Source organism: Salmo salar, chromosome 11 (assembly GCF_965601325.2).
Source record: "Salmo salar chromosome 11, fSalSal1, whole genome shotgun sequence".
Taxonomy (NCBI): Eukaryota; Metazoa; Chordata; class Actinopteri; order Salmoniformes; family Salmonidae; genus Salmo; species Salmo salar.
In genome coordinates, this window is record NC_138301.1 from 4,068,842 (window position 1) to 4,092,946 (window position 24,105).

Genomic DNA, 24,105 nt, shown 5'->3' on the forward strand with positions numbered 1-24,105 from the left:
ATGTCATTTTTTCTGGGTAGTTATATTTCTGCCAGTCTAAGCATGGATATATAACCTTGTGATTATGAAAAATGTGCATAAAATATTAGTTAAAATAAAAAAAAACACTGACATTTTACTAGGGTACATTCATATGAATCACATAAAAAATTATATATTGGCTTTATTCTTGAATATAACTAATACACGGGCATAGGTGACACTCCAATGACCATAAAAAAGCATTTTAGGGAATTGTAACTCGTGTTTTATTTTTTTGCTCATATACATATGAGATGAGTAATGCAAGATATGTAAACATTCTCAAAGTGGCATTATTAAAGTGACTAGTGTTCCATTTATGAAAGTGGCCAATGATATCAAGTCTGTAGGTAGGTAGCCGCCTCTCTGTGCTTGTGGTGGCTGTTTTATTTTATTATTTAACCTTTATTTAACCAGGAAAAATCCATTGAGACCCAGAGTCTCTTTTTCAAGGGAGGCTTGGCCAAGAAGGCAGCAACAATCAATACATTACATAATTAAAACATACAACAATACAATACAACATGATCCAGCCTAAAAAAAAGCATTTACACTCCTCTGTAACAGAGTCTCCCATCAATATTTTCAATTCATTCAGTGGCACTAACATATATAGATGAAGCATGGACTGTAGATTATTCCATGCGTCTGGTGCACAAGAAGAGAAGGCAGGCTTGCCTAATACTGTGAATGTCCTGGGGACTTTAAGTAGCAACCACCTAGCAGACGTGGGTATGGTAACTGCTGGTGGTGAAGGAGACCAGACTAAAGAGGTAAAGAGGGAGTTTACCCAAAAGGGCTTTGTAGATGAACACATACAAATGTATCTTTCTGCGCATATAAAGTGAGTTCCAACCACCATTTGGTACAATGTGCAATGGTGGGTGAGTGACTTGGCATTTGTAATAAAGCACAAGGATGCATGATAAACAGAGTCCAGTCTCTGTAAGATGGAGGAGGTTGCATGCATATACAACAAGTCACCATAATCAATTACAGAGAGAAAAGTGGCCTGAACAAGCTTCTTTCTAGCCATAAGCGGGAAGCAAGCCTTATTACTGTCACGTCCTGACCAGTAAAAGTGGTTGTTTGTTATTGTAGTTTGGTCAGGGCATGGCAGGGGGTGTTTGGTTTGTGTGTTTCGTTTTTTTTTTTGTTATGTTCTAGTTTTTCTATTTCTATGTTTCTATCTAGTTTTTCTATGTCTATGTTGGTTTTGGTAGGACCTCCAATTAGAGGCAGCTGGTTGTCGTTGCCTCTAATTGGACGCCATATTTAGTTGGGTTCGTTTTCTCTTGTGTTTTGTGGGTGGTTGATTCCTGTTTCGTCTATGCACCTTACGGGACTGTTTCATCGTTTATTTTGTGTAAGTGTTTTGGTTTTCCTTCAATAAAAGAAGATGTTAACTATACCCGTTGCAGTTTGGTCCACTACCTACAACGACGCTTGTGACAATTACGAAAATAAAAACCCAATTTAAATTTAAGCTTTGTCACAAGATTATCCACATGAATTTTAAAGGACATCTTGTCATCCAACCAAATACTTAGGTATTTGCAGGATGACACTTTTTCAATGGATAAGCCACCAGATGTGACAATGCTAACGTTCTCTGGCAGAGTTCTAGCTCTGGTAAAGGTCATGAATTTATTTTTTTGTATATTCAAGACCAGTTTGAGACCATAAAGGGAGGCCTGCAGTAACTGAAAAGCAGTCTGGAGCTCTTCAACAGCCTGAACCAGAGAAGGAGCACATGAATATATAACTGTATCATCTGCATATAGATGTAACTCAGCTGGTTGCATCCCATTTCCCAAATCATTAATAAAAATTGAGAACAACCCAGGAGCTAAAATGAAACCCTGGGGGACACCTCCATTAATCTCAAGAAAGCTAGACTTGTGATTGTCAGTATATACACATTGTGTTCTGTCGGATAGTTCCTAAACCAATTTACTGCCCCCTTCACTGAGACCAATGTTTCTGAGTCTACCTAGCAACAATTCATGGTCAACTGAATTTGTTAGGTGCTTTGGGATTGGGTCTTGTAGGCACATGAATTAATTGAGTGAGATTCAGAGTCACACAGTTCTTTAAAAGAGTTTAACAATCTGATGGCCTTGAGATAGAAGTTGTTTTTCAATCTCTCTGTTAGTCATTCCTTACCAGTCAGTGCAAATTTTCTGATTTTCTGATTCACAAACATTCGTGGAGCCACTGTGTCTCTGACTTGAGCGCTAAAGTCAGGGGTCAAGGGGCAGTGACACAAAGCTGCCAGTCACTGAGGTTGTACTGACATCTCTATATCATATCCACCAGTGCCCTCGATGTCTCCCAGCTTTACCATGAAATAGGTGGGATGGCCTTCCTACCTAGTTTAAAGCCAGTTGCTTTGGAAGCCTTTGTGCCCTGAAGGAACATTTTAAGTAAGGGGAAACACTGAGCTTCTACAGCCAAGTCTAATAGAATGTTTTAGTATTATGAGAAAAGGGATGCCGTTTGTCTCAAACTAATTTACTCAGATGCTTCATTCCTTGCTCTTGGATTTAATACAGCTTGAATGGGAGCAGGGGTTTCCAAAAGCAAGATGGTATCTCATTGTGTTGTTGTCAGAGGTGTGGACTCGAGTCAGAGCTCAAGATGCACATTTTGTAACTTGAGACTTGACTTGGCAAAAAAAAACACTTCCCACTTGACTTCGACTTGAGCATCTATGACTCGTGACTTAACTACACACCATCTACACACAACACCCCATAATGACAATTTGAAAACATGTTTTTAGAAATGTTTGCAATTTTACTAAAAATTAAATACAGAAACATCTCATTTAAAGAAGTATTCACACCCCTGAGTCAATACTTTGTAGAAGCACTTTTCGCAGCAATTACAGCTGTTAGTCTTTCTGGGTAAGTCTCTAAGAGCTTTCCTCACCTGGATTGTGCAACATTTTCACATTATTCATAAAGAAATTATTCAAGCTCTGTCAAACCATTTTCAGGCCTTGCCATAGTTTTTCAAGTAGGTTTAAGTCAAAAGCATTCACTCACTGTCTTCTTGGTAAGCAACTCCAGTGTAGATTTGGCCTTCTGTTTTAGGTTATTGTCCTGTTGAAAGGTGAATTAATCTCCCAGTGTCAAGTAGACTGATCCAGGTTTTTCTCTAGAATTTTGCCTGTGCTAAGCTACATTCACTTTCATTTTTATCCTGAAAAACACCCCACTTCTTAACAATTACAAGCATACCCATAACATGATACAGCCACGACCATGCTTGAAAATATGGAGAGTGGTAGTCAGTAATGTGTTCAATTGGATTTCCCCCAAACATAACACTTTGTATTCAGGATAAAAAAATGAATTGCTTTGCCACATTTTTTTGCAGTATTACTTTAGTGCCTTGCTGCAAACAGGATGTATGTTTTGGAATATTTTTTTTCCTTTTTAGTCTGTCAATTAGGTTAGCATTGTGGAGTAACTACAATGTTGTTGATCCATCCTCAGTATTCTCCTATTACAGTCATTAAACACTGGAACTGTTTTAAAGTCACCATTGGCCTCATTGTGAAATCCCTGAGCAGTTTCATTCCTCTCCCGCAACTGAGTTGTCTGTATCTTTGTAGTGACTGTATTGGTGGTGAATTGATACACCATCCAAAGTTTAATGAATAACCTCACAATGCTCAAAAGGATATTCAATGTCTTTCTATTTTCCAATAGGTGCCCTTCTTTGCGAGGCATTGGAAAACCTCCCTGTTTTTTTGTGGTTGAATCTGTATTTGAAATTCACTGCTCAACTGAGGGACCTTACAGATAATTGTATGTGTGGGGTACAGAGATGAGGTAGTCATTCAAAAATCATGTAAAACACTATTATTGCACAAATAGTAAGTCCATGCAAATTATTATGTGACTTGTTAAGCAAATTTTTACTCCTGAACTTATTTAGGCTTGCCATAACAAAGGGGTTGAATACTTACTGACTCGACATATCAGCTTTTCATTTTTTATTAATTTGTAAACATTTAGAAAAAACATAATTCCACTTTGACATTATGGGGTATTTTATGTAGGCCAGTGACAAAACCCCCCCGCAATTTAATAAATTTTAAATTCAGACTGTAACACAACAAAATGTGTACTGTAGGAACTGTAAGTACAAGTACATGACCTGTTGCTCAAAATGCAATAGCGGAAAAAAGTTTTCAAAGCAACTACTGTTGCTCTAGTTACAGAGAGGTGGGTCACAGCTTTCTATGAGTATATAGTTTATTTCTCACCACTTAATATTGAGTTTATGGATTATGATTTTGATGCGCCCGCCGAGTGGCACGCCATTTGCTGTGAATAGGCTTACATCAAGTAGCCTAGCCTAGGCCTAGCACTGGACATTTTCTGTAGGACATTACATTTACTGATGGCCATGTAGGCTAATTGATTAACCTGTCTGGGCTAGTATTTTCACGGCCGGATGAAAAACGTACCCAATTTAAACAGGTTACTACTCTGGCTCAGAAACTAGAATATGCATATTATTAGTAGATTTGGATAGAAAACACTCTGAAGTTTCTAAAACTGTTTGAATGGTGTCTGTGAATATAACAGAACTCATATGCCAGGCAAAAACCTGAGAAAAAATCCAACCAGGAAGTGGATTGGAGTTTTTCAAGACTGGGCCTATTCAGTATACAGTGACTTAGGGTTCAATTTGCACTTCCTAAGGCTTCCACTATATGTCAACAGTCTTTAGAACGTGTTTCAGGCTTTTGCAGTCAACAGAGAGCGAACAAGACCTCCTGGAGTCTGATGACTGAGAGAATGACAGGCCACAATTACGCGCATTCACGTGAGGAGGTAGCTGTGTTCCATAACGTTTTTCAAGACATTGGAATCGTACGGTTGGAATATTACTGAACTTTTACGTTAAAAAGGCCCTAAAGATTGATGCTTTACAACGTTTGACATGTTTCAACAAACGTAAATATAACTTTTTGTCGTGAAATTTTCGGCACGCTTCCTACATTTGGAGTAGCATACTGAACGTGCAAACAACAAGGAGCTATTTGGACATAAATGATGGACTTTATCGAACAATACAACATTTATTGTGGACCTGGGATCCCTGGAAGTGCCTTCTGATGAAGATCATCAAAGGTAAGTGAATATTTCTAATGCTATTTATGATTTTAGATGACTTCCTAAATGGCGGGTATCTGTATTGCCTGGTGTATTTTTCTGAGCGCAGTACTCATATTATTGCAAAGTGTGCTTTCCCCGTGAAGCTTTTTTGAAATCTGTCACAACTGTTGCATAAAGGAGATGTTCATCTATAATTCTTTGAATAACAGTTTAATATTTTATCAACGTTTATGATGAGTATTTTTGTAAATTGATGTGCACATTCACCGTCAGTATTGGAGGCAAAATATTTTCTGAACGTCACGCGCCAATGTAAAATGCTGTTTTTGGATATACATATGAACGTTATCGAACAAAACATACATGTATTGTGTAACATAATGTCCTAGGAGTGTCATCTGATGAAGATCGTCAAAGGTTAGTGCTTCATTTTGCTGTGTTTTGGGTTTTATTGACACATGTCCTTGCTTGGAAAGTGGCTGTGTGATTATTTTTGTCTATGTACTCTCCTAACATAATCTAATATTTTGCTTTAGCTGTAAAGCCTTTTTGAAATCGGACAATGTGGTTACATCAAGGAGACGTGTATCTTTAAAATGGTGTAAAATAGTCATATGTTTGAGAAAGTTGAATTATGCCATTTTGTTGTTTTTCAATTTGCCGCCCTGATATTTCACTGGCTGTGTCCCGCAGGTGGGACGCTACCGTCCCACCTAGCCCATAGAAGTTTTAATCTATCTAGCAACAAGATCATATTAAAATGTATCTTAGTGTTTTCCCACTTCATCAGGTGGTGAATAATATAGCCTAGGCCAATATGCAAAAAGATGTTGGCAAATACATCTCTGAAGAGCCAAAAATAAATCCTATTTTGACAGGCTGCATATCAAAATATCAATCATGCATTCCCTGGATATGTTAGATGAAATAGCTTAGACATGAGTCAGTCATGTGAAGTCCCATAAAGAGAGTTAACCTCTTGGCGTTCCCCTAGGATAGGGGGCGCTAAAGCGATTTTTGAAAAAAAATCGTGCCCATTTTAAACGGCCTCCTACTCAAACTCAGAAGCTAGGATATGCATATAATTAATACTTGTGGATAGAAAACACCCTAAAGTTTCTAAAACTGTTTGAATGGTGTCTGTGAGTATAACAGAACTCATATGGCAGTCAAAACCCCGAGACAGATCGAAAAAGGAAGTGGAATTCTGAATTGCAAACTCAACTTCATCACGTTGCCTATTAACCACACCGTGAGCTATGCTTCATTGAGCACTTCCTATTGCTTCCACTAGATGTCCCCAGTCTTTACAAAGTGATTTGAGACTCCTACTGTGAAAACTGACAGAATGACACACTGTGGAACGTGGTCACACGGAGAGGGCCATCACCATTATGACGCCGGCGCCCCTGGTTACCCTCCCCTTTCGAAACGTTTTGAAACACAATGCAATCGTCCCCCTCGAATCTTATTGGCTCTCTTGTTGAAAAACGCCCTGAAGATTTATGTTATACAACGTTTGACATGTTTGAACGAACCTAAATGGGAACAAAAATGCTTTTTGTCGAAATGGCTGTCCCGTGGCCGACGGAGGATTTGGATCAGCCTTCAGACGCGCTAACAAGAACAAGCTAATGGGACATAATGGATGAACTTTTTCGAACGAAAATACATTTGTTGTGGACCTGGGATTCCTGGAAGTGCTTTCTGATGAAGACAACCAAAGGTAAGGGATTATTGACAATAGTATACAAGACTAGATGTGATATGCGATTGTTCCAAGATGGCGCTGACCTGTAACGTTAGCCTATTTTTCAGAGTATCGCATCCCCCTTCATCGCAAAGTATGATTACCCAGTAAAGTTAATTTTAAATCTGGCATTACAGGTGCTTTCAAGAGATATTCATCTATAAATCTTAGAATGACAATATTACATTTTAAAAATGTTTTCGAACAGTAATTTAGTAAATTGTAGCTCTGTTTCATCGGATGCATTTGAGGGAAAATAGTTAGTCAACGTTACGCACCGATGTAAAATGCTGTTTTTATATACAAATATGAACTTTATCGAACAAAAGAATGCATGTATTGTGTAACATGATGTCCTAGGTGTGTCATCTGATGAAGATTGTCAAAGGTTAGTGCTGCATTTAGCTGTTTTTTGGTTATTTGTGATGCATGTGGTTGGTCGGAAAATGGCTGTGTGGCTACTTTTACGATATACCCCTCTAACATAATCTAATGTTTTTCTTTTGCTGTAAAGCCTTTTTGAAATCGGACAACGTGGTTCGATTCAGGAGAGGTGTATCTATAAAACGATATAATTTGAAAAAAATAAATAATAATTAATTATTAAATTTTGTTATGCTAATGGCGATATGATTTTTCGCTGGATGTAGGCCGCACAGGGGTTAAGAATAACAAGGGCACTGCGTTCATCCACCACTGGCCTGCTGGCCCCCCTACCTCTGAGGAAGCACAGTTCCCGCTCAGCCCAGTCAAAACTGTTCGCTGCTCTGGCACCCCAATGGTGGAACAAGCTCCCTCACGACGCCAGGACAGCGGAGTCAATCACCACCTTCCGGAGACACCTGAAACCCCACCTCTTTAAGGAATACCTAGGATAGGATAAAGTAATCCTTCTAACCCCCCCCCTTAAAAGATTTAGATGCACTTTTGTAAAGTGGTTGTTCCACTGGATATCATAAGGTGAATGCACCATTTTGTAAGTCGCTCTGGATAAGAGCGTCTGCTAAATGACTTAAATGTAAATGTAATGTAAATGTAAGAATGAAATGATTGCTGTCCTGTTTGAGCAAACTAGCTAAAGTGAGGTAATGTTCTTGAACTAATTAGCTTGACATGAAAATTGAAAATAGCATTGAAATGGTCATAAAACACTTAAACATTGACTTGAGGACTCGAAACCCAAATGTAGGGACTTGTGACTTGACATGACCTGAGCTGTGGAACTTGGAACTTTACTTGAGACTTGACCATCATTACTTGGGACTTGACTCGAAGGTTAAGACTTGAGACTTGTTTAGGACTTGCAAAATTGTGACTTGATCCCATCCCACTCACGTCGGCAGCCATGAAGTGGTTTGAAAGGCTGGTCATGGCTTACCTCAACACCATCATCCCGGAAACCCTAGACCCACTCCAATTCGACATACCGCCCTAACATATCCACAGATGACGCAATCACAATCGCACTACACACTGCCCTTTCCCACCTGCACAAAAGGAACACCTATGTGAGAATTCTGTTCATTGACTACAGTTCAGCGTTCAACACCATTGTGCCCACAAAGCTCATCACTAAGCTAAGGACCCTGGGACTAAATACCTCCCTCTGCAACTGGATCCTGGACTTCCTGACGGGCCACCCCCAGGTAGTAAGGGTAGGCAACAATACATCTGCCACGCTGATCCTCAACACTGGGGCCCCTCAGAGTGTGTGCTTAGTCCCCTCCTGTACTCCCTCTTCACCCATGACTGCGTGGCCAAGCACGCCTCCAACACCATAATTAAGTTTGATGATGACACAACAGTGATCACCGACACCGACAACGTCTGATCACTGACAACAATGAGACAGCCTATAGGGAGGAGGTCAGAGACCTGGCAAGGTGGTGCCAGGACAACAACCTCTCCCTCAATGTGAGTAAGACAAAGGAGCTGATCGATCACTACAGGAAAAGGTGGGTCGACAGTTTCAAGTTCCTTGGTGTCCACATCACCAACGAACTATCATGATCCAAACACACCAAGACAGTCGTGAAGAGGGCACGACAACATCTTTTCCCCCTCAGGAGACTGAAAAGATTTGGCATGGGTCCCCAGATCCTCCAAAAGTTCTACAGCTTCACAATCGAGAGCATCCTGACCGGTAGCATCACCACCTGGTATGGCAACTGCTCGGCATCCGACCAAAAGGCGCTTTAGAGGGTAGTGCGTACGGCCCAGTACATCACTGGGGCCAAGCTTCCTGCCATCCAGGACCTATATACTAGGCGGTGTCAGAGGAAGGCCCAAAAGTTACCCAAGTCATAGACTGTTCTCTCCGCTACCACACGGCAAGCGGTCCAAAAGGCTCCTTAACAGCTTCTACTCCCAAACCATAAGACTGCTGAACAATTAATCAAATGGCCACCTGGACTATTTACATTAACCTTCAGAATGGGAGAAAATGTCATGGCTTGTCTGTCTAACTTGCTAATAGCTTGTCAATAATGTAAACTGAAGCTTTCAGTGTTACCTACTCTTGTAAAAACACTACATGTTGTTCACTGCTGTATGCGTCGTGTGTCTGCAGACTCTATTCGCCCAATGCACACGATAACACGTTATGTAATTTAGTCAACCAAATCTGTCAGTCGTCAACTTGGTTGTAAAAGTGTTCCAACAGGAGAAACACTATAGACTCCTAAACAAGACTCCTGTATTTATGTAAATTGTTGGGCTCATTGCGATTACTATCACAGTGACTCCTTTGTATTTATGTAAATTGTGCATGGGGTTATTGCATATACTCAAATGCAACACAGAAAATTGTGTGTGTGACTCCTTTGTATTTATGTAAATTGTGCATGGGGTTATTGCATATACTCAAATGCAACACAGAAAATTGTGTGTGTGTGTGTGTGTGTGTGTGTGTGTGTGTGTGTGTGTGTGTGTGTGTGTGTGTGTGTGTGTGTGTGTGTGTGTGTGTGAGAGTGAGTGAGTGCGCGAGTGAGTGAGTGCGCGAGTGTGAGTGAGTGCGCGAGTGAGTGAGTGCGCGAGTGAATGAGTGCGCGAGTGACTGAGTGCGCGAGTGACTGAGTGCGCGAGTGACTGAGTGCGCGAGTGACTGAGTGCGCGAGTGACAGTGCGCGAGTGACAGTGCGCGAGTGACTGAGTGCGCGAGTGTGTGAGTGCGCGAGTGAGTGAGTGCGCGAGTGAGTGAGTGCGCGAGTGAGTGAGTGCGCGAGTGAGTGAGTGCGCGAGTGAGTGAGTGCGCGAGTGAGTGAGTGCGCGAGTGAGTGAGTGCGCGAGTGAGTGAGTGAGTGCGCGAGTGAGTGAGAGTGTGAGTGAGTGAGAGTGAGAGTGTGAGAGTGTGTGTGAATAATAATAATTATAATGTAACACCAATAATAATAATAATAATAATAATACATTTGCTTTCCCTTGTTTACAGAGTGGGCGTGCAGCAGGCAAACCCAGTGATGCTACTGGTCCCTCCTCATCTACAGTTGTGACACAGACACTCCAGCAAGCATTTAAAAGGTAGGCTGCTTATGCACCCACATCAAAAAATGATCAAGACCTCACTGCAGCCCTTCATATTACATTGCAAAGGGCATGATGCCATTTCAAATTGTTGAGAGGCCTGGCTTTCTGAGGCTGATGAAGGTTGCCGTGCCTCACTACAAAATGCCATCCCAAACATTATTTTCTAAGACTGAAATCACAAACCTGTACAACCAGGTTAAAGCTGATGTTGGAAAAAGTTTGGCTCAAGGCACATCGTTTGCTGGAACTACTGACCTCTGGACCAGCGGGGGCGGTCAACCCTACATCAGCTTCACTATCCATTACCTCACCCCAGACTGGCAACTGGAATCAAACTGCCTGGAAACACAGTTCTTTCCAGAAGATCACTCGGCTCACAACATCAGAGAGTTTTTTGAGAATATGCTGTAGGAGTGGGGGATCACCAAGAAAGACCTGGTCTGCATTACCACAGACAACGCAACAAACATGATCAAGGCTTTTGAAGAGTTCCCAGATCTGTGGCTTGGGTGCTTTGGCCATAATTTGAACCTGGCCATTTCAAAGGTTCTGAAAATTCAGAGAGATGACACAGCAGTCAAGGCCTGCCGTCATCTGGTCCAAGGCTTCTGACAGAGCTGGAAGAGAAGGCGAGAACTGAAAGAAAAGCAAGCTGTCCTCAACATGCCACAGAAGGCTCTGATCCATGATGTGGTGACCCGATGGGGATCTACACACAAGATGCTTGAGCATTTCCTCAGCCAACAGCAGCCAGTCTGTGCGACACTGGCTGGAGAGAAAGCAACATGGCATCTGACGCCCAAGGATGCCGACATAAGTGTCATGGAGCAACTGTGCCAGCTCCTTGAACCTCTGAGCAATTTTACAGATGCACTTGCCTCAGAGACACGAGTGACACTGTCAGCCATCAAGCCTGCCCTGGACCACATCACCTGTGATGTTCTGGTGGAAAAGGATACAGAGCCATCCCTGACCAAAGAGATGAAAAGGGTAATGAGAGAAGACCTTAACAACAGATACACAGAGAAGGCAAAGAGAGTCATTCTTGTTTCATTGACCCCCGCTTCAAAATGAGATATTTAGATGAGTCTGAGGCTGCAAAAGTTTACACTGACAGCTGTGTCCAGGAGGCCTTGAAGCTGGCAGCTGCACAAGTCAGGGAAGAACCACAAAGCACCAGCAGCACCTCCACCACCAACATCCCCATAGCGGCATCGGAGGGGAAAGACCTGGCTGGGTTGCTGAGAAAGATCACCTCTCTGCTGCCTTGTTAAGGTAAAGAGGGTCAGATTCCGACCACCCCAGAAGACAGAGTGAAAGAAGAGATCAAGGTCTACTTGTCTCTGCCACCCATTCCAGGAGAAGAGGATCCACTGGTGTGGTGGAGGGGCCATGCATCAGAGCATCTTGCCAGAGTTGCCAGGAAGATTTTGTGCATCCCAGCAACCATCGTGCAATCAGAGAGAGTGTTCAGTGCCAGCGGGCACATTGTCTCCCCTAGCAGACTACATAAACCAGGCAAAGGAAATATGCTGACATTTTTACATTTCAATCTCAAGTGAACAAAGATGCATACATACAGGATGTTAGGCCAGCAGCACCATATTTCTTTATGAAGAAGAGAACGGACATAATGTGCTGCACATTGGATCGGTTTACATATGGTTGTATTGTTCTTACATGCTTTACTTGTGTTGCTTTTATATGCACTTTAGATTTTTTTAAAGGTTGTGTTCATTAAAACCTGCACTAGGGAAACTTTTACCTTTCATGGCCACATGGTGCCATCTTTTAATTTTAATGTTATTATTTTAATGTTTCTGCACACAAAAAGTGCATAGTGCTGCTAATTTAATTTGTTGCTTGTTTATTTGATTTGCTTACTTAAGGTTGTGTTCATTTAAACCTGCACTAGGGAAACTTTTACCTCACATAGCCACATGGTGCCATCTTTAATGTTAATATTATTATTTTAATGTTTATGCACACAAAAAGTGCATAGTGCTGCTAATTGTATTTGTTGTTTGTTTATTTTATTTGCTTACTTAAGGTTGTGTTCATTTAAACCTGCACTAGGGAGACTTTTACCTACCATGGCCACATGGTATCATCTTTAATGTTAATGTAATTATTTTAATGTTTATGCACATAAAAAGTGCATAGTGCTGCTAATTTTATTTGTTTGTTGGATTTCAATATAAAACTTGGTGAAATGATTTCAGTGTATCAGTACTTTTTGAACATTTCCAGCACATTTAAAACAATACCGCGATAATACTGATAACTGTGATAATTTTGGTCTCTATAATCATGATATGACATTTTCATACCGTTTCATCTCTAGTTTATTTCTTGAACTGCATTGTTGGTTAAGGGCTTGTAGCATTTCAAGGTAAGGTCTACACCTGCGCATGTGACAAATACATTTGATCTCTGGTCGTTGTTAACACCATTTACAACATTGGAATCTCATTTTTTTACCCTGTGCTGGCTATGAATTAATATTATGTTTGTGTACTTTATCCTATCGGTTTGCCCATGCATATGCTTACCACATGAAGTCAATAAAAACTCAATTACAAAAGAGCGGCAAAAAATATGTATCATTAGCATGCTAGTTGGCAGCCATTTTGGCTCAATGTGAATGTTGTTTACAGGGCCCTGCAGTCCTTCATGTCTCCCTTAGTTTCTCTGACAATCATTCACATTGAGTGAGCTGCTGAGCGACTAACTAGGGCGTGTGTCATGGCTCTGGGTGTGAGTGTTGGGTTTGGATGGTAGGAATGTACCTAGAGCTGCCAGCAGCGAATTAGGTGACCACAAAGCTCTTAGATGTTGCTGACCAAGGTGAGAGAAAAGGAGAGAGAGAAAAGAGAAATAAAGAGCAGGAAATAAAAAGGAGGGAGGCACAGGTAGAAACCATAAGGAGAAATGAAGGTTAGAGAGAGAAAGTTAAAGGGATACTTCAGTATTTTGGCAATGAAGCCCTTTATCTACTTCCCCAGACTAACTAGCGATGGATGTCTATAGTAACTGCTAGCATGCTAGTAGATACCATACACTTCCAGTCATTGCGCTTATGCTAGTTAGCATTGGCTTGTGAAACTACTTCTAACTTCCTTCATACTGGAAGCAGATACAACAATGGTATCCATGAGTTCATCTGATTCTGGGGAAGTAGATACAGAACTTCATTGGCAAAATCCTGAAGTATCCCTTTAAAGTTGTCACTTACAGCAGCCATGGAGTTGATGCGGTCGATGTAGTAGTCGGGCCAGCTTGTGGCCAGCTTGTTGGGGTCCTCTTGCTCCTGAACAGAGACAAAAAGAGAGGGAAAACACATGAAGAAAACACAGAGAAAATAATCCATGTACACAAAAGTACTTAATAAAGGTTCTCAGTTGGTTTGAGCATAGTAATTGCAACAGCAGAGTCATAGGTTAGAGTGCTACATGGAATGGACCACAGAGTGTTGACCAGGGATGTAGTGCTAAGGAAACATGGGTTTTCCATAAGGGTCAGTTTCCTGGACACAGGTAAATCCTAATCCTGGACTAAAACGCATGTTCAATTGAGATTCTCCATTAAGCTTGCTTTTTAGTCCAGGACTAGGCTTAATCTCTGTCAGGGAAACCGGACCTAAAAGTGGAGATGGAGAGCGATGCATCAACGCACTGTAAATGCTAACGCTAATATATTCACCAGATAATAATGTGCATAAACAGCACTTTAAGTGCATTTACGCTCCACTACATCCGTTGTGTTAACTGTAAATGGTTTAATAAATGACTTGCTATGCACTTTTAACACTGCAAGCCAGTTTTTTTCCCGTCCATAACATTTACAGTTACTACTCCATGTCAACATCCCAAACAGACAAATTGTGTGTGTTTGTGTCTCTTCATCCCAGTAATACTACTCCATCTCCCCATCCCAAACAGACACAATGTCTGTATGTATGTATGTATGTATGTATGTATGTATGTATGTATGTATGTATGTATGTATGTATGTATGTATGTATGTATGTATGTATGTATGTATGTATGTATGTATGTATGTATGTATGTATGTATGTATGTATGTATGTATGTGTGTGTGTGTATATGTGTGTGTGTGTGTGTGTGTGTGTGTGTGTGTGTCCTCTCAACGTCCCAAACAGACAAAATGAAAGAGGCCTAATACTTCAAATCTGGGTCACAACACAGTGCACATCAAACTATTCAATTGTTTTGACATTTTAAGACAGTCAGGGAAAGACCCCCCGGGATGGAGTATTCTGCACAATGCTTTTCAATAGCGTTGTCAGAAATCAATTTGTACTGGCCTTTCCAGGGAGAGCGATGCCACGAGCAACAAACGCACAGGAGAATATGAAGACAGTTTAGCGCCGAGATCCTTCACCGATGTTTCACATCTGGTACTGTTTAGCTTGGATTTGAGCACAGGGGAGTTGAGAACGTCAGGCTCAGTTTGTGTACCCATGAGAACGTAAGGACCTGGAAAACAGTTTGATTAGTGTGCCTTTACTAACTGTCTACATCCAAATGGCACCTTTTTCCCTATTCAGTGTACGACTTTAGACCAAGGCCCATAGAGCTCTGGTAATAAGGAGTGCATCACAGTATGTAGGGAATAGGGTGCCATTTGAGACATAGCCTGTTTGTTGGGTTGTTTCCATGCACTGAGTTTCTCCTAATCAATCATTGAATTTTGTTGATATGATCAATTGTGTAGGACAGGGTCCTGTACATGGTAAGCCCTCAAGTACTTTACCAGGGTACAACATGTTTCTGTGGAGGCACACGTCCCACACACGAGTGTCAACGGAAGAATCGTTCTCAAGTCCCATGTCAGTGCATGTGCCCCTGAATTTCCAAACAACAAAACAAAACATATGGAAGGGAACACTGCCGTTCCTTCGCTTTCCAACCAATGCATGAATTGAGCAGCAAAATTAAGTGAAGAGGAAATTCAGCAACTCTTGCAGGACAGTGGAAGTTGATAAAAGTGCTTCTCTATTATAACAATAAAGTAGCACTTTTATCAACCTTCACCGTCCTCCAAGAGTTGCTGAATTTTCTCTCCACTCCAAACAACAGATGACAATACTGGAATTCAGAGTAGATGGCAAAACGGGCCAGTTATTAGGTACATATATACTTACTTTGTTTACGGAATTTGGTATGTATGTAAAGTACATGATTAAAAAACTGCTTACCTTGTTGTAATTCAATTCTGACCTGATGACACCTAATAGTTTCTACTAAGCGCTACATGTATATGTAGTGACCCCTTCCTTGAAGTGTTAACCATACCCAATAAATAAGTGTTTAAATGCAGGGCAGACAATAAGGCCAGTGTTTTCTCCAGGTTCGTACTGTACTCTGGTGTCGATTCAAAAGAAAAACTACTATTAGCACTCCCTGTTCTCAGACCAGTTGTGTTCTCTTGTTGCCACATTAGTCGACAGACTCGGTCTGGACATACAGCCAGACTGATTTTGACGGCGAGATTAAAAACTTAACTGCCTCTCTCCAGACCCTTTTTGTCGAATTTCAGCAGTCGATAAGGCTCAAAACATGTCAAGTCCAACGCAACATTTACCCTGGCAGCTTCACAAGTCTGCACAAAATACTATAATTTCCATCTTGTTTCAGGACAAATGAGAGGTGATTACCAGACAGGGGTTGTTTGTTTTGGTGGTCCTACTGGTAGTAGGCTGTTCCCTAGTGCCTGAATAAAAAACAGAGCCCTCAGGAGAAACAAATAATAAATATTACCTCGTCAGCTTCGTGGCAATCCATGCAAGGCTAGGAGCCAAGCACAGTTGATAAGGGGTAGTATTTTGTAATAACTAGGAGAATAGATAGACCCTGAGGAGAGTTGGGTTGAAAACAAAGTCCTCCCGCAACGCTATGACGGAGCCCATGGAATGATGAGAAATGTGAGGGAATTTTAAGTCTCTCTCTATCGCTCTCTCCTCATACTCACTCACACACACTCAAACAACTACTAAGCTATATGGAATTGTTTTAAGAAGGTCATACCAAGGATAATTACAAACACATTGAATACAAACACATTGAATAACAGATTCACTACATGGAACAACAGATAGTTCCAAATAAAATCAAAAAGTTAGTTCTTTAGTGTCTGTCCTTAATCTGAGAGATACAGCGCCCTCCACTAATATTGGCACCCTTGCTAAATATGAGCAAATGGGCTGTGAAAATGTTTTCTTTGCTGTTTATCCTCTTGGTATTTCATTCAAAATATTCACAAAAATCGAACCTTTAATTGAAGTAAAAAAATGCTATTTAAATAAATGAAATATACTGCTCAAAAAATTAAAGGGAACACTTAAACAACACATCCTAGATCTGAAGGAAAGAAATAATCTTATTAACTACTTTTTTCTTTACATAGTTGAATGTGCTGACAACAAAATCACACAAAAATAATCAATGGAAATCCAATTTATCAACCCATGGAAGTCTGGATTTGGAGTCACACTCAAAATTAAAGTGGAAAACCACACTACAGGCTGATCCAACTTTGATGCAATGTCCTTAACCTGTTAGGGCTAGGGGGCAGTATTGACACGGCCGGATAAAAAACGTACCCGATTTAATCTGGTTACTACTCCTGCCCAGTAACTAGAATATGCATATACTTATTGGCTTTGGATAGAACACACCCTAAAGTTTCTAAAACTGTTTGAATGGTGTCTGTGAGTATAACAGAACTCAAATGGCAGGCCAAAACCTGAGAAGATTCCATGCAGGAAGTGGCCTGTCTGACAAGTTGTGTTTTATCTTGGCTCTTTTTATTGAAGACTGAGGATCTTTGCTCTAACGTGACACTTCCTACGGCTCCCATAGGCTCTCAGAGCCCGGGAAAAAGCTGAACGATATCGAGGCAGCCTCTGGCTGAAACACATTATCGCTTTTGGCAAGTGGCCGATCAGAGTACTATGGGCTTAGGCGCGTGCCCGAGTCGACCGAATGCTTTATTTTCTTTCGTCTGTTTACCTAAACGCAGATTCCCGGTCGGAATATTATCGCTTTTTTATGACAAAAATGGCATAAAAATTGATTTTAAACAGCGGTTGACATGTTTCGAAGTACGGTAATGGAATATTTAGATTTTTTTGGTCACGAATTGCGCCATGCTCGTCACCCTTATTTACCCTTTCGGATAGTGTCTTGAACGCATGAACAAAACGCCGCTGTTTGGATATAACGATGGATTATTTTGAACCAAACCAACATTTGTTATTGAAGTAGAAGTCCTGGGAGTGCATTCTGACGAAGACAGCAAAGGTAATAACATTTTTCTTAGAGTAAATCTGACTTTGGTGAGTGCTAAACTTGCTGGGTGTCTAAATAGCTAGCCCTGTGATGCCGGGCTATCTACTCAGAATATTGCAAAAATGTGCTTTCACCGAAAAGCTATTTTAAAATCGGACATATCGAGTGCATAGAGGAGTTCTGTATCTATAATTCTTAAAATAATTGTTATGCTTTTTGTGAACGTTTATCGTGAGTAATTTAGTAAATTCACCGGCAGTGTTCGGTGGGAATGCTAGTCACATGCTAGTCACATGCTAATGTAAAAAGCTGGTTTTTGATATAAATATGAACTTGATTGAACAAAACATGCATGTATTATATAACATAATGTCCTAGGGTTGTCATCTGATGAAGATCATCAAAGGTTAGTGCTGCATTTAGCTGTGGTTTGGGTTTATGTGACATTATACGCTAGCTTGAAAAATGGGTGTCTGATTATTTCTGGCTGGGTACTCTGCTGACATAATCTAATGTTTTGCTTTCGTTGTAAAGCCTTTTTGAAATCGGACAGTGCGGTTAGATTAACGAGAGTCTTGTCTTTAAAATGGTGTAAAATAGTCATATGTTTGAAAAATTGAAGTTTTTGCATTTTTTAGGTTTTTGAATAACGCGCCACGGGATTACACTGGCTGTTACGTAGGTGGGACGATTTGGTGCCACCTACCCTAGAGACGTTAAAACAAGTCAAAATGAGGCTCAGTAGTGTGTGTGGCCTCCACGTGCCTGTATGACCTCCCTACAACGCCTGGGCATGCTCCTGATGAGGTGGCGATGGTCTCCTGAAGGATCTCCTCCCAGACCTGGACTAAAGCATCCGCCAACTCCTGGACAGTCTGTGGTGCAACGTGGCGTTGGTGCATGGAGCGAGACATGATGTCCCAGATGTGCTCAATTGGATTCAGGTCTGGGGAACGGGCGGGCCAGTCCATAGCATCAATGCCTTCCTCTTGCAGGAACTGCTGACACACTCCAGCCACATGAGGTCTAGCATTGTCTTGCATTAAGAGGAACCCAGGGCTAACCGCACCAGCATATGGTCTCACAAGGGGTTTGAGGATCTCATCTCGGTACCTAATGGCAGTCAGGCTACCTCTGGCGAGCACATGGAGGGCTGTGCGGCCCCCCAAAGAAATGCCACCCCACACCATGACTGACCCACCGCCAAACCGGTCATGCTGGAGGATGTTGCAGGCAGCAGAACGTTCTCCACGGCGTCTCCAGACTCTGTCACGTCTGTCACGTGCTCAGTGTGAACATGCTTTCATCTGTGAAGAGCACAGGGCACCAGTGGCGAATTTGCCAATCTTGGTGTTCTCTGGCAAATGCCAAACGTCCTGCACGGTGTTGGGCTGTAAGCACAACCCCCACCTGTGGACGTCGGGCCCTCATACCATCCTCATGGAGTCTGTTTCTGACCGTTTGAGCAGACACATGCACATTTGTGGCCTGCTGGAGGTAATTTTGCAGGGCTCTGGCAGTGCTTCTCCTGCTCCTCCTTGCACAAAGGCGGAGGTAGCGGTCCTGCTGCTGGGTTGTTGCCCTCCTACGGCCTCCTCCACGTCTCCTGATGTACTGGCCTGTCTCCTGGTAGCGCCTCCACGCTCTGAACACTACGCTGACAGACACAGCAAACCTTCTTGCCACAGCTCGCATTGATGTGCCATCCTGGATGAGCTGCACTACCTGAGCCACTTGTGTGGGTTGTAGACTCTGTCTCATGCTACCACTAGAGTGAAAGCACCGCCAGCATTCAAAAGTAACCAAAACATCAGCCAGGAAGAATAGGAACTGAGAAGTGGTCTGTGGTCCCCACCTGCAGAACCACTCCTTTATTGGGGGTGTCTTGCTTATTGCCTATAATTTCCACCTGTTGTCTATTTCATTTGCACAACAGCATGTGAAATGTATTGTCAATCAGTGTTGCTTCCTAAGTGGACAGTTTGATTTCACAGAAGTGTGATTGACTTGGAGTTACATTGTGTTGTTTAAGTGTTCCCTTTATTTTTTTGAGCAGTGTATATACTTTTCTCAGAAACATGTGTGCCACAATTATCTAACTGAAGTATATTCCCATTCATATTTTATGTATTTAAGTTCACTTGAGTGATTAGGAACACTTAAGTGGTAAGCCATGACTTCCTGTTTCACTGGGGTATAAATATGAGGTGACACACAGGCCAAGTTCCCATAGCCATCCATCACTATGTGAAAGACCCCTGAATACAGTAATGATGTGCAACAAAATGTTGAGCTGCACAAATCAGGAAATGCCCATTTCCACTATGAGGTGAAAAATTAAGAAGTTTAAAGCAACTGAAGATGTTAACAACCGGCCTGGAAGAGGACGTGTGTCTGTATTGACCCCACGCACAGTGAGGATGATGGTTTGAGTGGCAAAAAAATCTCCAATGATCACAGCTAGAGAATTGCAGACGTTAGTTGGGTCTTGGGGTCAGAAAGTCTCCAAAACTACGATCAGATGCCACCTACATAACCACAAGTTGTTTGGGAGGGTTACCATAAAAAAGCCTTTGCTGTCATCAAATAAACTGAAGTACCTACAGTTTGCCAAATGTTACTGGAACTTTCAATGGGATCGGGCTCTATGTTTTTCTTTCAAAGGCCCTGGACAACTTGTCAGGATACATATGGTATCAGTGACTCCATCAAGTACCAGCAGATATTAAATCAAAACCTGACTGCCTCTGCTAGGAAGCTTAAACTGGGCCGTGGTTGGATCTTCCAGCAGAACACACCTCACAATCAACACAAAAATGGTTCACTCGCCACAGAATCAAGGTTTTGCCTTGGCCATTCCAGTCCCCTGACCTAAACCCCATAGAAAACCTGAGGGATGAGCTGAAGAGGAGAGTCCACAAGTGTTGACCTTGGAATATGAAGGATCTAGAGAGATTCTATATGGAGGAATGGTCTCAGATCCCATGCCATGTGTTCTCCAACCTCATTACGCATTATAGGAGAAGACTCAGAGCTGTTATCTTGGCAAAGGGAGGTTGCACAAAGCACTCTACTCAGCAAACTGGAAGCAGTATATCACAGTGCCATCCGTTTTGTCACCAAAGCCCCTTATACCACCCACCACTGCGACCTGTATGCTCTAGTCGGCTGGCCCTTGCTACATATTCGTCGCCAGACCCACTGGCTCCAGGTCATCTACAAATCTATGCTAGGTAAAGCTCCGCCTTATCTCAGCTCACTGGTCACGATAACACCCACCCGTAGTTTAGTTTATTAATTTGACCATTTAAAAAAAACAAGCACACATAAAACTTAAAAGCCATACATGCACATGAATAAAATCAGAGGATAACACACAATAAAGTCTGGGACTTATTTCCATTGTGGTCCTCTTCACGTGCTCCAGCAGGTATATCTCACTGGTCATCCCCAAAGCCAACACTTCCTTTGGCCGCCTTTCCTTCCAGTTCTCTGCTGCCAATGACTGGAACGAATTGCAAAATTCACTGAAGCTGGAGACTTATATTTCCCTCACTAACTTTAAACATCAGCTATCTGAGCAGCTAACCGATCGCTGCAGCTGTACATAGCCCACCTGTAAATAGCCCACCCAATCTACCTACCTCATCCCCATATTGTTTTTATTTACTTTTCTGCTCTTTTGCACACCAGTATTTCTACTTGCACAACATAATCTGCTCATCTATCACTCCAGTGTTAATTTGCTAAACTGTAATTACTTCGCTAGTATGGCCTATTTATTGCCTTACCTCCTCACGCCATTTGCACACACTGTATTTTTTTTCTATTGTGTTATTGACTGTATGTTTGTTTATCCCATGTGTAACTCTGTGTTGTTGTTTGTGTCGCACTGCTTTGCTTTATCTTGGCCAGGTCGCAGTTGTAAATGAGAACTTGTTCTCAACTAGCCTACCTGGTTAAATAAAGGTGATATAAAAATAAAACAAATACAGGGCTGCCAATAATTGTGTCACACATATATTGGAGAAAAAAAAATAAAATAATTTATGATAAGAATCTATTTTTTCTTTAAATTATTTTACTTTAATTAACGGTTAGAATTTTGTGAATATTTTGAATGAAAGACCAAAAAGATAAACAATAAAGACATTTTTTCCAGTCTGTTTTGCTCATATTTACCAAGGGTGCCAATATTAGTGGAGGGAACTGTATAAGAAAGATCAGAAAGATTTTTACATGTATTTAACCCCTTATTTTTGACACTAAACAATTTCCATATATACTTCCATTCATTTTTTCAACTGATACTGGGGGACCGTCAGACAAGTCTTGTGAAGCCTGTGGGCGCCCTAGAGAAAATGAGAGTCTCACCTTTACACAGAGGAGTCATATTAGTTTGTATCCCAAACTGTTCGGACACTACAGACAGAAGTTAGCAGACTGCATCAAATGCAAAAAAACACATCTCTTGCTTAAACTACCATACCATCGCTTTATCAATTTCTCTGTGTGTGGTATGGTAGTATTCTATTAAAATACCATACCATCACTTTATCAACACGCAAACACCAGTCAACAAGTTAAAGGAAATGTGAAATATGTAAATATGTATACGTTCATTTTCCCACCAATAAAACAATGTAAAAAAAAAGAAAGAAGTCAAGTTCCTTTCACTGTTTAATCAGCACCATATTCAATTTCTAAACAGTTGTAGAAACAGCTGTAGAAAACTTGGAATACGAGGTACTTATACATGTTTTACTGTGCTCCCTTCAAGGTGTGTTGTCAAATTGATTTCTGTGTTATCTAAATCAATCAAGAAATCTCAAACACAGCTTCATATTTCAACCAAGACATAAGACATATCATAGCCAAGACATAAGGTTTGCTCTAAAAGGAATTCTGAAATGCATTAGGAGTTTCTTGGGTTTGTTTCAGTCTTAACCTCATTCTTACTTCAGTAAATGGGGAATAAAATCAACATTGGAAGACCACTGCGTTGGTTGGTCTCTGCCAACTTCAATATCTGCCCAATCACGACCCCATTACACATGCACACACACGAACACAAACACACGCGAGCGCACACACACACACACACACACACACGTGTTTCCAAGATTGTAGGGAGCCCATTTCACTTTCATGTCTTCTGAAGCGCAAAAATCCTGGTTTTGGCCGTAACTCACTCCAACTCGCTCATTCACTGATTTCTGTAGCCAGGCAAGCTGTTAGCTCTGGAACGGGCTGATTTCGACCCCTGGCTACCTCTACAACGGCCTAAAATGTTTCTCCCATTCTCTGGTTAATGGAGGGCTAGTCGGTTCCTTTAACTGGGTTCCCAGGCCTTCAGTGAGATGCTAGGGCATTCTGCCTGAATCCCTTAGAGAAGTTGTCCAAAGCTGTGACAGCCGTGAGTGAAGCCGCCACTACAGTGAGCACACCATCCACAAAGATCACTGGCTTCATTGATAAGTGCATTGACGACGACGTCCCCAGTGACTGAACGTGCAAACCCCAACCAGAAGCCATGGATTACAGGCAACATACGCACTGAGCTAAAGGCTAGAGCTGACGCTTTCAAGGAGTGGGACACTAATCAGGACATTATAAGAAATCCCACCACGACCAACGAGCCATCAAAAAGGCAAAGGGTAAACACAGGCCCTGTATATAGCCATGTTATTGTTATTTGTTACTGTTATTTGTTATTCACTGTGTATTCATTCCTTGTGTCACTATTTACATTTTTTATTTTATATCTCTTTGCATTGTTGGAAAAGGACCCATAAATAAGCACTTCACTGTGGGTCTACACCTGTTGTTTACGGAAGCATGTAACAACTAAAACGTGATTTGTTTTTTGTTCTGTTTAGGCAAATCAGACTATATAGCGCATTAAAAGGGGAATAGGGTGTTATTTGTGACACAACAAATATGGGTAGTGGGTAATAGGTAGGTAATAGGTAATAGGTTCAGACACAAACAAACCCTACACCCCACCATTGTTTTGGTAAATAGCTGAGGGATGAGGTTGGAGAAATGTAACCACTCTCAAATTCATAGACAGCGCTATGGATGCAAGGTCTGAGGTCAAAATGATATATAATATTGATGTTATACTAATTATATAAATAATATTACACTGAACAAAAATATACATGCAACATGAAACAATTTCAAATATTTTACTGAGTTACAGATCATATAAGGAAATCAGTCACTTTAAATGAATAAATTAGGCCCTAATCTATGGATGTTACATGACTGGGAATACAGATGTGCATCTGTTGGTCACAGATACCTTAAAAAAAAAAGGTAGGGGCGTGGATCAGAAAACCAGTCAGTATCTGGT

At 41.3% G+C, this 24,105-nt stretch overlaps 1 protein-coding gene across 4 annotated transcripts in view; it reads right to left on the reverse strand.

The window, feature by feature from the left end:
* Window positions 1-24,105, reverse strand: part of daam2 (dishevelled associated activator of morphogenesis 2) — a 260,782-nt gene that overhangs the window by 92,351 nt on the left and 144,326 nt on the right. For all 4 annotated transcript variants that reach the window (XM_082957632.1, XM_014126170.3, XM_014126175.3 and 1 more), the window contains exon 4: window positions 13,670-13,744. In XM_082957632.1, the coding sequence (XP_082813758.1) occupies window positions 13,670-13,744 (75 nt within the window). The remainder of the gene's footprint in view (window positions 1-13,669; window positions 13,745-24,105) is intronic.